The sequence below is a fragment of the Myotis brandtii genome, unplaced genomic scaffold (genome assembly GCF_000412655.1).
Source record: "Myotis brandtii unplaced genomic scaffold, ASM41265v1 scaffold179, whole genome shotgun sequence".
NCBI lineage: Eukaryota > Metazoa > Chordata > Mammalia > Chiroptera > Vespertilionidae > Myotis > Myotis brandtii.
Window position 1 is genome coordinate 5937275 of NW_005356635.1, and position 13101 is coordinate 5950375.

General features: G+C 42.7%; 1 protein-coding gene across 1 annotated transcript in view; it reads left to right on the forward strand.

Annotated features, from left to right (window-relative positions):
* Positions 1 to 13101, forward strand: part of WWTR1 (WW domain containing transcription regulator 1) — a 184621-nt gene that overhangs the window by 155860 nt on the left and 15660 nt on the right. Inside the window, exon 5 of the mRNA XM_005863498.2 lies at positions 1104 to 1306. Within this exon, the coding sequence (XP_005863560.1) occupies positions 1104 to 1306 (203 nt within the window). The remainder of the gene's footprint in view (positions 1 to 1103; positions 1307 to 13101) is intronic.

Here is a 13101-nt window from a genome sequence, read left to right on the forward strand (position 1 = left end):
ACGCAATAAAGATTTAAGTGAGTGTATCAATACATTTTTTTTAAAAGAATGGTTTAACACCCTCTCCTCCTAGCTGGAGGAAGTTCCTGCCATGAAATTAATTGTTCCTTAAGGAAACCAATCCTCTCTGTGTGTGAAGTTGTTGTCTTTGGCCCTGACCTAGGAACAAATAGACTGAAAAGCATGGTTTTCATTATTATAGCATATCGCCCAGGCAGAAGTTAAGCAAATTTGACTGGTAAGCTGTTTTGAGAAAAACTAGAACCTTTTAAAAAGCATTTTTTTTGTGAGAATGCTAATGATAGAATTTATTAGAGAATTTTTCAATTGTCTTCTGAAGTGAAGTATGACATGCTAAAATTAAAAATGTTAGTAAATGCAGATAAACAGAAAAACTTAAAACACTTGAAAAACTTAAAACATTTCTAATGACTTTATCCAATCACAATTAACATTTTAATGTAATTTTTTATCACTAATTTTTCTCTTTGCAAAAACTGAAATGCTTTTCCTCAATCATTTACTTGTTCCTGAGCTTAGCTCACACTTCTTTGGGGCACCCTTTTTAGACAAAGCACTAATGGGGTCCTGCCTGCATACAGGTCTCTGGCCCAGGCACTGTTTTTACATGTGAGATGGATTCTCCTTCACCTTAGGTATTGCTGCATACCCAGCAAGTACTGAGGCTCACAGCTTCCGCAGCTCTACCATTCACATGCAGGTGGTCTGAGGAAGTGCACCACACCCAGGTGTCCTGGTGAAATGATGCCATATGTAGTGCTAACTAACTTTTGTAGAATTTACTTGTGACCACTATGTTCTGTGAAAGGCTTAAAATGTATTATAGACAAAGGGAAGGTGTGAAATAAGATTTTTAACAGGGCACAAGACCTGAGACTAATGAGTCAGGAGTGGGGCCAGTATCTGAGGCTCCATGAATTGAGTTAAGGTGATAATTACTTAAACAGTATCGACTGACAGGGAAGTACTTTGGAAGGGACCCCAGAAATCTATACTCCAAAGCACAAACATTGTGATGGTTTCCTTTTGATAAGATGTTGTGGGCCCTTGTCATTGATCTCCTATGTTCCTCCCTCCCACAGTGATGAGTCACCAGCACCAGCAGCAAATGGCACCCAGTACCCTGAGCCAGCAGAACCACCCTACTCAGAACCCAGCAGCTGGGCTCCTGAGTATGCCCAACGCGCTGACCACTCAGCAGCAGCAGCAGCAGAAACTCCGGCTTCAAAGGATCCAGATGGAGAGAGAGAGGATTCGAATGCGTCAAGAGGAGCTCATGAGGCAGGTATGGTCTTCCAAGGTGCTTGGTGGCGCTTTGTGGCCTTTGTTGCCAAAGCTGTTGGCTAGGTAGCTGCTAGCCATTAGGGTAAATCTTCCTCTAGAAGCATTAGAGGCCCAACACCCTGCTCCAGACCTCTCAAGTAGAATGAGTTTCTTGTCCCAGCCTCTGCCTGCACTATCTGCAGAGCCACCTGAGAACAGGACTAACTACACTAGCATGGCTGCCTTTGGCTTTTGCTAGCTTTAGAAGGAGAGAAGGAATATATTCCAATTATCTATTGCTTTGTAACACGTTATCCCAAATTTAATGACTTCAAACAGTAGCCATTTTATATTACACACATCTTGGGCCTGGAATTTAGGCAGGGCTCAGCTGGACTGCACTTTTGCTCTATGTGGTGTTGACTGAGGTCACTGAATGGTGTTCAGCTGGTGGACAGGCTAGTCCGGAGGGTCCCAGATGGCGTCGCTCAAGCGTGTGGCACCACAGTCAGGATTGCTGGAAGTGTGCTTAGCTGGGACTAAAGCCTGGAGCGTCTACCTATGGTATCTCTAGTATGGCTATCTCAGAGTAATGGCACATATTACATAGCAGCTTGGGTCTCCCCAAGAGAATGTTCCAAAAGACAGAAAATGGAACTGGCCAGTGTCCTTAAGAGCCTGGCTCTGGAACTCAGAGTCACGTCTGCCATATTCTCTTGGTCAAAGCAGTCACAGATTAGAGCAGGTAGCAGAGGATGCTCTGTGGAAAAATGACAAAGAATCTGCGACCATATTTGATCTGCTGTGGAGCATGACAAAGAGGGGAGGTTGAGGGAGAATGAGCAAGGAAAATGGTTTGCATGTGGACTCTGGTAGAGTGGTCTGCAAAGCTGTCTGGGCATTGATCATTCATTTATTCATTCGATCAGTCAATAGACTGCTGCTGTGTGTTCTCTCTAGGTCAGGCTCAGGGCTGTACCTCAAAAACTGATTAAGGAGAATCCCTGAAGGAACCCATGTTTCCCCTGCTTCTGTGGCTTGGCCTATCCAAGACAAAACATGAGCTGCTAAACTAATGCAGCACATGTTTTCTGGTCTCATAAATTTTGCTGGCTACATTTTGGGGAGGAAAGCTTCATTTATTGTTCTAATTCTTCAAACTTTGCTTTATGACTCCCATGAAGCCAGATACACGAGTAGCTTCCTTTCACTGGCTTTTAAGGAAGTAAGAAGTTATAATTGGTTTAGAGAGCTTTCTTGCAGGGAACTGGGGGCATTAGGGTAAACACTATTTTCTCTTTTAATTACAGCTGATACTTTAAAAAATATATGTAATCTATTTCTCATCAAATAAATTAAAAGATATAAAGTATCCAAGCTGCATGAGGTTTTAAAAACATGGTAAATTAAAATAATTCCTTAGAGCCTTTGAAAATGAGGGAAATGAACACAAATTGTGCTTTTTGTTCATTTGAACTGTTCCACTGAACTCTGTAACTACAGTTGTGCCTTTACTCTGAGGATTTGTGTCTGAACTCATAGTTATTTCAGGTAACAGTTATTTATGTTGTTTTGAGATAAACAGTATCATGTTTCTCAGAAGGGAAATAATTACATTATTGTTTTCTGTCTTTGGATAAGAATTCCATTTGGAATAATTTTTCTATTTAATAATGTAGAACAAATTAAACAGTATTATTTTAGGAACATTTGTAAGTTTCCTGTTAGTTTTATATTTAAATGAGCTTTACTGAGTTTTTTCCCTTAGGCAAAGCCATACCAAATGCTTGTTTCTCAGTTTCTGCCTCTTTCTTTGCTTCTCTTTCTCTTGCCCCAACTCCTTCTTTCCCACAGAAAGTATTTCTGAAAAGGGGTGGGGAAAAGTGCCCTAAATTGTTTCCTCTATTCCAGCCCTAAGTGCCTTTGAACCAGAATGTATTATTGATGGTTCCTATTACAGAAATGCCAACCAAGTTCCTTAATGCTGATCCCCAGAGGCTGTGGCATTTGGTGCATTTTGCTGCCTCATAGCGTGCATTCCATTGTGTAGGACAGGGAAGGAGAGCTGTCTGGATTTGCACAGAGGCTCACACAGTTCAGCTTTGACCGTGTGTGTGTGTGTGTGTGTGTGTGTGTGTGTGTGTGTGTGGTTAGAAGGAAGAGATGAAATGGATAGTTGATGTCTCATTACTTTTATTATGGAATATAGGAAAAATGGTCTGACGAGACTACTTAAAGCCATATAGTAGTTGGAGTGGTCTATAATAGTTTTCTGGGGCATTTGTCAAGATGCCTGATGGTTCAGGTGTGGATTATGTCTATCATCTTGGTGGTTTTTCTACTTGTTGTTTTTTGGTTTGTTTGTTTTTTGGTGTGTTTTTTTTTCTACTTCACTATTTGCACTTAAGCCAGGGCAGAGGCAGGGATGGATTGGCAGTAAAAGTGATATTTGGCTCAGCTGTTAGCTACCTTCCAGCATCTGGTAGAAATGTGAACTTTCCTCTCTTCATTGTGCCCCACTCTGATGTCCTCAGCATCAACAACTGCCTGCATATCCTTGGCTCACTGGGCAGTTAGTAACTCCTGCTCTCCCCATGCTTGCAGGATGACCCTGGTTATGCAGCCCATCTTCACTAGGTCCTTGTCCTGTAGGCATGCAGTTCTCTCAAGGGAGGCTTTGCTATGCTCTATCTCTGTATTAGGAAGGAAGCTTAGCAAATTTAATAAGTAGATGAATTTATTCCCCAATTTCTGGGAAATCATCACACTCCTGTATATTTTTATTATTCTTAGATATATGATAGATGTGAAAGCTCTTTATAAATTATGTGCTATATAAATATTCTGTTTCTTCTGTTCTTCCTTCTTCTTCCTCTTCTTGCTTCTTCCTTCCATGCCATTCATCTCTAGGCATAGAGTCTGATGATATTGTGCCATGGAGAAAACCACTTCTCGGTCCTCATTGCACAATCTAATGTACACCTCCCAATCCCAAGGGCTCAAATGTTAACTCATTGTCACTGAAATCATGTCAGGATATTAACAAAGTGGATTTGAGGAAAGTTTGACTTCAGTTCTAAAGTGAACCTCCATTATTACATAATGGAAAAATATTTTTCCTTCCTTCCTTTATCTCCTCAATCTTTTATTCAACCAACATTTATATAGTGGAAAATAATAAATGGGACATGGCTACCCTCAGGTAAGTTATATTTTAGCAGAGGGGACATGATGATTAAATCTAATCATTGTCCAGAGAGTGGATTCAAACACTTCCCTACTTTATGGAATCCAGGTGGCTCCCATCTTTGACTCTTATTACTGGAGCAGAGACCAGACACTGGCAAGCACAGAGGCTTATGAATGTGAGCACAGGATGCTTCTTTATTTTCTTCAGTGGCCCATAAGGCCAAGTTATTGAACAGCTACAGAATTAGGATCAAAGAGCCAATGAGGATTGCTATCTCCCCCAGGTAGGAACCTTCTGAAGTGAGGCAGTTTCATTAAAAATGGCTTGCTTCTACAATTAAACATTGGCTGCTGTAGCAACAGAGTTGAACTACTTGTATCTGATAATTGGTGAATTATCTCAGAATGTGTTAGGTGCTCTGAGTAGAGGGGTGCCACCAGCACCGGGGTGGGGATCCCAGGACACTACCTTTTTAAGAAAGTAGATCTTTCCCTGCTTTCAACAGGCATCTATCACAGACATTGTGCAGCGTGAACTTTCGTGAAAGACCTTCTCCACTGGTCCTGATAATGAGAGTTTGATTTTTGCTAAATTTCCCAAAAGGCTATGAAGCAGTTCTGGGCCCATCAGAGCAATGGCAACCCTAGAAAGAGCAATTTCAGTTAAAATTGTACTTCTTGGTATCTTCATATTTTTAGAAAAGGAATTAGAATTCAGTTTGTGGATATTTTTCTTTTTTTTTATTAAGTAGAAAGCTAAAGTTTTAACTTTTAAAAATATAATTGAATGCTTTGTTTTTTCCTAATTGAGACAAAATAAATCATTTTGCTAAATGAAAGAAGTCAGACCCCAAAAAGCTACATACTATATAATTCCATTTATATGACATTCTGGAAAAGGCAAACAATAGGGACAGAGGACAGATGAGTGGTTGCCAGGGTTAGGGGTGAGGGAGGAGGGCCTGACTACAAAGGGACAGCACTAGGGAATTTGGAGAGGGGTGGGTGATGGCACAGTTCTACATCTTAGTTTTAGTGGCTGTTTCACAACGGTATGTATTTGTCAAAACTCAAAACTGTATGTAAATAAGATCATAGCAAGCATAAAACACATTCATTATAAAAATATTTAACATACTCAAAAACAAGGAAGAACATCATCACTCATGCTCTTACCTAGGTAGAGTAACTATGAAGATGTGATTTCTTTCTAGTCTTTGTATGGATTTGTGTGTGTACTTTGTTATTTAAAACACAGTTACTAGCATATCACATTACTGTTTTGTCATCTCCTAATGTATTGGGCAGTCACTTCATATTCTATATCATGGAAATTGTGCTGTGACTTTGGTTGTGTCTATTCAAAGCTGCCTGGAATCTTTTCTACAGCAGGGCTAAACGTATATTTTAAGATAACATGAGCCACACCTGCCTACAATGACTATAGAATATTCTGTTGTTACAGCCTAAAATTCAACACAGTATTTACTCAGTATTATAAAGGACATGTTTGCAACTTTGCCTAATGAAGTGGAAAATTTTAGTAACTGGTAAGAAATTGAGAAACAGGCTTCTCAGTCCCTATTTGCCCGTCTGAGAGAACAATTCCTTTACATGGAAACAGACTCAGGCCTTTATCTGAAGAGAGTGTTTCTTTTCATGTGTATTATTCATTTAAATATGAAGCCAGGGGTATGAGTGGGGGCTTCTGTCTCCAGTATTTTAATCTTCCTGTCAGTCCCCAGGACCCCTTTTCAGGGTCTGCGTTGTTGAGAAACCAGTATTGTTCTCAAGCAAGCTCAGGACTGAGTTTACCTCCATCCTTTCCTTGATTAGGGCTCAGTGGACTGAAGAATGCAGCTCAGTCAAACAAAAATGCTGACTAAGGCTGGCCTCTGGTTGCCAGGGCAACAAGGAGGAGGACAGAGGGTTTGGGCGGGAGGCTGTGGAATTTTTTTGGCTGGTCTCTTGGGCTTGAACACCACTACCGGGTCCTGCTGGCCAGCTGGCGGGCTTCTCACAGCCATTCCTGATCAAGGGTGCTGGGAGGGACACGCCCGGCTGTGAGCAGCACTGGTCTGGGGTGAAGGTTCTGAAGTCTGTGTTTTGTCATGTGAAGAATAGCTATTTAGAGAGGTTAAAAAGTGTCATATCATAGCAGGTCATGAAGCATACGTGGTGGCTATTTTATAAAGTCTTTCCTTTAGAAAAGGAGCTAAAATTTAACTTTTTAAAAAACATTTTATAGAATTACATTTCAGGGTTGACTGTGATTCCACCAACCTTTAAATCCCTCTAGAACAGCTGGCTCTCTAAATTCATTCATTCATTGTTCAACATGCTCAGGACACTGAATGCAGAGCGGTGAGCAGATAGACTTGGATCCTTTCCTCACAGAGCTCTTCCAGCTTCCATCAAGTGTTTGGTTTGCCCACAAGTCCCAGAAATAATCCATTTTCTAAAATCTTCTCATTTTTTTTTAAAAAAATAATATCAATTCAAGTCTTTTTAAAAGGACCCTTTAGAAAATGTTATAAATTGAACACATTTTTAAACGGAGGTTCACCAAGTTTGCACAAAGGGAAAAGCAGCTGCTGATTTCTGGTCTTAATGAGATCACCAAAGTATGAAGAACTATTCCATTTCAAGGTCCATTCAGCTATTTTTTTAAGCAAAGAGAGTGTCATGGAAGTTATGCTGTGATTATAATATCAAAATTATAATGTGTTCCTTAATGTGATTCTCAGAAACAACAGAGATTATATAATAACACAATATTATTATATACATCCTGAATTAAAAGAGCAACAAACAGGCCGTGTATAATAGTATGGACTCTAATTGTCTTCCTGAAAATGCTAGAGTTCCCGTTGTTCTTTCATAGCGGCAGTTCTGGCAGCTGAGCGTGTGATGAAGTGTTTCAAGAAGGGAGGCTCCCGAAAATATGACAGTGGGTTTCTAGAACCCTTTGGCACAGGCATTTTTCTATGAAGAAGGTGAATAATTCAGCGTTCTGCCTCTAAAGCCTCAGCCTTTGGGCAGAGAGAGGTGCTGCTCTGCATGGGAATAACTGTTTTAATGTTAGGATTTCAAAAGGTCTTTATTTTTTCATTAGTTTCTAGTCACCCCACCCTTTATAATTAAAACAATCCAATATTCCATTTTTCTGGAATCCCTGGAACGCACACTTATATCAAGCAGGACACCCTTGGAAAAGGTTATTGTCATTCGTTTCTCTTTGAAGTATATTCCAGGGAGGCAGGAGCCATGGCAGAGGCTGGCCGCAGAGGCCCTCACCTGTTGTGGAGTTGCTCACTCTGCTTTTGATTTATTCCGAGGGTGAGCTGCAGGCCCTGGGGAGCTGGAGGGGAGGAGGTCTGGAGTTTGCTTCCTCCTACTGACAAATCAGTGTTTTCACACCTTCACCCTCCAGCTCTTTAATCACCACCCTCTCACCCAGCTGTTAGGAGTGGGTGTTGTTGTTTTTTAAAATATATTTTTATTGATTTCAGAGAGGAAGGGAGAGAGAGAGAGGGATAGAAACATCAATGATGAGAGAGAATCACCAATCAGCCACTTCCTGCACGCCCCCACTGAGGACGGAGCTCGCCACCCGGGCATGTGCCCTTGACCAGAATCGAACCCGGGACCTTTCAGTCTGAAGGTTGAGCCAAACAGGCCAGGGCTAGGAGAGGGTTTTTTTAAACCTACATATAATTATTCATTTCAGGGAGCTAGATGGATGGCCACAACCTCAACCAAAAACTCCGAGAGAGAGAATCTCAAAGCCTTCACTTTGCAGCAGTCTTTCCACTCCAGCCTGGGTCTAGAGACAAAGTAAAGTTGTGGTGGAGGAAGGAAGGAGTGGATTACCAGGAGCAGCTTTCCAGATCTTTCTGAAACTGGCCTTTAAAATCTGAAAGTATAACTTTGCTTGATGTGTTGTGTTTTCCTAGGACACTAGCTCCACCCATATATACATTGAAAAGGAACGTAGAACCATGCAGTTCAATCGCTTTCCCAATTCAGGACAGTTAACTGTGTTCAAGAGTTAAATGGGCTGTTTCATTAAATCCTCCTCTAAACTGTCTGAGGGATGGGGGTCGGTATTTCCATGTCAGAGCTGGGAAAACGGGCCCAGAGCAATGAAATACCCTGTTCCAGTCTCACAGCCAGTAGGTGAAAGGGCCAAAAATTTGAGGTCTGCCAACCTCAGCCCTCGGCTTTCCTCTGTCTGCCACACTGTTGGCGTGGTGGCCTTGAGAATAGACTCTGGAGCCAGATCGTGGGAAAGTTGCTTAACTTCTCAGTGCCTCAGTTTCCTCATCTGCCATATGGAGACAGTTGGATAGTCCTGAGGATGAAATGAAATAGTTCGTTAAAGTTCTCAGAACAGTGCTTCACACACTGGGAGCCATTTGCAGGTATTAGCTAATATTCCTGCCTCTAAAAACATTTACTACTATGGGTTATTCATTCTGTTGGCTGCCCTACAGTACTAGGTTCTTTATAAACATGCTTTTAAATTTTAATAACATCCCAGAAAAATGAGTCAGATGAATAAACTATCAAGAAAGGTTAAGAATTTAGTCCCAGACATTATAGCTGGGGAGTAGCTGAGCTGGGACTTGAACTCCAATCTTTTTTATGCGAAGTACACTTTTTCCCTGTGCCAAGCTCAGGACATGTCTAATAGCACTGAGCCTTTCACAACTGCTTGAGAATTGCAGTGTCCAGTACCCCAGAGAATGCAGAACAGCTAGTTCCACCCCAGAATGGACTGATAATTAGAAAGTCCTTCATCATATTGGCCTCAAGTTTGGGTAGAAGGGATCTTCCTGCTCCCATGTACTGTTTCCTTGATAGTTTGAGAGCCAAAGTGTGCCCCTCAAATCTTTCCTCTGGTTAAATAGTCTCCTACTTCTTCATAGGACATTTCATCCAGACCCCTCCCATCTTAATTTTCTTTTCTGGTCAGTCTTTGTAAAGACCTCAGCAAAGTGTAGAACAGAGACCTGGATACAGCCTTGACAAGGTGGGCAGGTCGGTTGAAATGCCCAGGGGAACAGTGCTGACCTGCTACTTGAGATGGAAGCGGGGTTTGGACCAAGTAGATATCAGGGACATGGACTCCACCAGGCTTGTCTCTTGTCCATCATTATTTGTATAGCCTGTTTCGCCCTCTGGAATGCTCCATGAGGTAGGGCACTGTCTGTATTTGCTGCTGTGCCTCTGCTTCTGAGAACAGTATCTGGCACCTGCTAGTCTCCATAGTATTTAAATAAATAAATGAATGAATGAATAAAGTAATACAGGAATGAAGGAATTGTTGTGGGGATTGAGAGAGTCAGCTGACTTGGACTTTGAGCTGGGCTAAGTGGTGAGGGCCTTCAGAGAAAACTTGAAGTTAGTAGGAAGAGCTGCTTTGGGGCCTGATGAGGAGTGTTTTGGGAGACATGAGGTTTCAGACCCCTGCTGGATGTGTTTGTTTAGGAGTTCAGGGCTGGGAGAAAGGGAAGGTAGCTTGCTGTGGTTATGGTAGTCAGGGAAGGCATCCTGGAAAAGGTGGTGTAATGGAACCTCTAAGGCAGCAGTCGCCAACCGGTGCTCCATGGACCACTGGTGGTCCGTGAGGTCCGAAAGGTTGGTGACCGCTGCTCTAAGGGTGGGTGAGATCTGGCTAAATGAAGGGAGACCCAAAGTACTGAGGAGTCTAGGAAACTGAAGACTTGTTTGGGAGAACAGGGTGGGTGGGGGTGGAGGGGATACTGGGAAGGGGTCTGTGAATAGACCTGTTGAACTGGAGTGGAAGTGGGAGATGAGAGACAGACCAGGGGGCTTGGATGTGCCTCCGGCTTAGCATTTCTTCTGCCTCAACTAGAGGAAGCTGAGGACGGAGCACAGGGTTGGTTATGGAAGCTGAACCATCAATTCTCTGAGTTGGAGTCCTGAGTCATGTCCTAGACCAGCTTTGATCAACTGTCCCCCTGTTTTCACACCAGTTTACATAGTCCAGTGCCCCCATCTTCTATCTTTGCTTCAGCTGTTTCAGTTCCAACAGTCTTGACTGTCTGCTGCTTCTTGGTCAGTGTTTGCCTCTTGGTTCTGCCTAGACAGGGCCGTGGGTGTCAAGGCAGCTAGAAGCATATTGAATCTGGGGTTGAATTTTATACCTAAACTTAGTTGTTTTTTAAATCCTCCCTTGTTTGGATGGAGATGTATTCGTGAGGTTTGCCCTTTTATTTAAAAAACTAGGATTTCATGCTGCTTTTTTCTCCTTCCATTCATGAGCAGAAGTAGAAAAATACTGTCATTCAAAAAAAAGGTGATACTTTTAGAAATTCTAAATATAGAACTATCCTATATAATAAAAGGGTAATATGCAAATTGACCCTAACAGCAGAACCACTGGGAATGACTGGTCACTATGACACACACTGACCACCAGGGGGCAGATGCTCAATGCAGGAGCTGCCCCCTGGTGGTCAGTGCGCTCCCACAGGGGGAGCTCTGCTCAGCCACAAGCCAGGCTGACGGCTGCCAGCACAGTGGTGGTGGCGGGAGCCTCTCCCGCCTCCTCAGCAGTGCTAAGGATATCCCACTGCAGCTTAGGCCTGCTCCTCACTGGCAAGTGGACATTCCCTGAGGGCTCCCGGGCTGCCAGAGGGATGTCTGATTGCCAGCTTAGGCCCGATTCCCTAGGGAACAGGCCTAAGCCAATAGGTGGACATCCCCTGAGGGGTCCCAGACTGCGAGAGGGCACAGGCCGGGCTGAAGGACCCCCCCCCCAGGTGCACAAAATTTTGTGGTTGAAGGTGAGAATTGAATGTTCTTAGTTTATTTTTTATTACTAATTACAACTTAAAATATCTCCATTTGAATTCCAGTAATGTTTTTTACTTATGCATTGAGCAAATGTTTATCATGTACCTACTATATGCCTAGCTGCTGTAGGCAGTGTGGACATAGGAGTGAACATGACAAAACCTTTCCCTCTTGAGCTAATGGGAAAGACAGCCAACAAATATATAAGTTGCTATGGAGAAATTTTCATGCAAACTTTGAGGAGATGGCATTTGTAGGAAATAAACATTAGTGAGGGAGTGAACTTTGGGAATATCTGAGGAGCATGTTCCAAGCAGAGGGAACAGTTGGTGCAGATGCTGGAAGTGGGAGAGGCAGCAGGGAGGGGATGTGTAAGGAGATGTGTCAGAGATAAAGGAGGAAAGTGGACAGGGCTGTCCTGCAGGGCTTTGTCATGTTCACTCCTATGTCCCCACTGCCTGCAACAGCTGGGATATAGTAGGTACTCGATAAATATTTGCTCAATGAATAAGTGAAGAACATGTAAGTGGGTTTCCAGTAGGGGCCAGCATGATCTTCGGGTTGGCTCCTGTGTGGAATAATCTTGGAGAAAGTGTTGCCCCTTATGATAACTTTCCAACTCAGACTAGCCTAATTTATATTTCAAAGTTATGGCCTGACCATGTAGCTCAGTTGGTAGGAGTGTCGTCCCATGCACTAAAAGGTTTCGGGTTTGCTTCCTGGTCAGGGCACAAACCTAAGTTGCAGGTTCAATCCCGGTTAGGGGGTGTTTGGGAGGCAACAGATCATGTTTCTTTCTCACATCAACATTTATTTCTCTCTCTCTCTCTCTCTCTCTCTCTCTCTCTCTCTCTCTCTCTCTCTCTCTCATCAATAAAAGCATATCCTTGGGTGAGGAATATAAAAATAAAGTTATTCAGATGCATTTAACACCCTTTCTGTATTCTCTCATTTGTTAATCATTTGAAGGTGGAAAATGATACTGTGAGTCCCCTGCAGACAGAACATAGTCTTGCGCTTATGATGACCTGAGAGTCAAGTCTTTCAAGTAGAGAAACAGTGCTGCTGGAGAATGGAGCTTTGGTTATCTTTAATTTAAAATAGATGAAACAAATGTGAAATGGCACAGTGAACCTCTTTCCCCATTATAGTACAGGTTCTTTCAGCTTTGATTATTATACACATGCATGGGTGGGGTCCCTACACCTGGTAGGAGATCAGGGCCAATTGGGGTTGTCTCACCCAGTCCTGATAGGGGCCGGGGGAAGGGAGGGCGGGGAGGGGTTGCGGGAGGTTGGCTGGCCGAGGGAAGTTGGCTGTGGGAGCACACTGACCACTAGGGGCCAGCTCCTGCATTGAGCATCTGCCCCCTGGTGGTCAGTGCGTATCATAGTGACTGGTTGATTGGTCTTTTCAGTCATTTGGTTGTAACAGTGCCTTAGGCTTTCATATAGATATAGATATAGATAGATAGATAGTTCTTTTGAATTTTGTTCACATATTTAGCCACATACAGGCATTAAAAAAAGTTCTATATTGTATTTATGTGAAATATGCCAGGAGTAATTTAAATGAGGAGGAAAGCTTATACCTGGTATCTGGTATTTTTTCTTATAATGTAAACATTTTCACATTATCCTATCTAATAATAGACAAACATGGTAATTAACCATACCTCCGACACGCTTCCCATTGGCTAATCAGGGTGATATGCAAATTAACTGCCAACCAAGATGGCGGCCGGCAGCCAGGCAGCTTGAAACGAAAGGAGGCTTGCTTGCTCCAGTGATGGAGAAAGCCAAG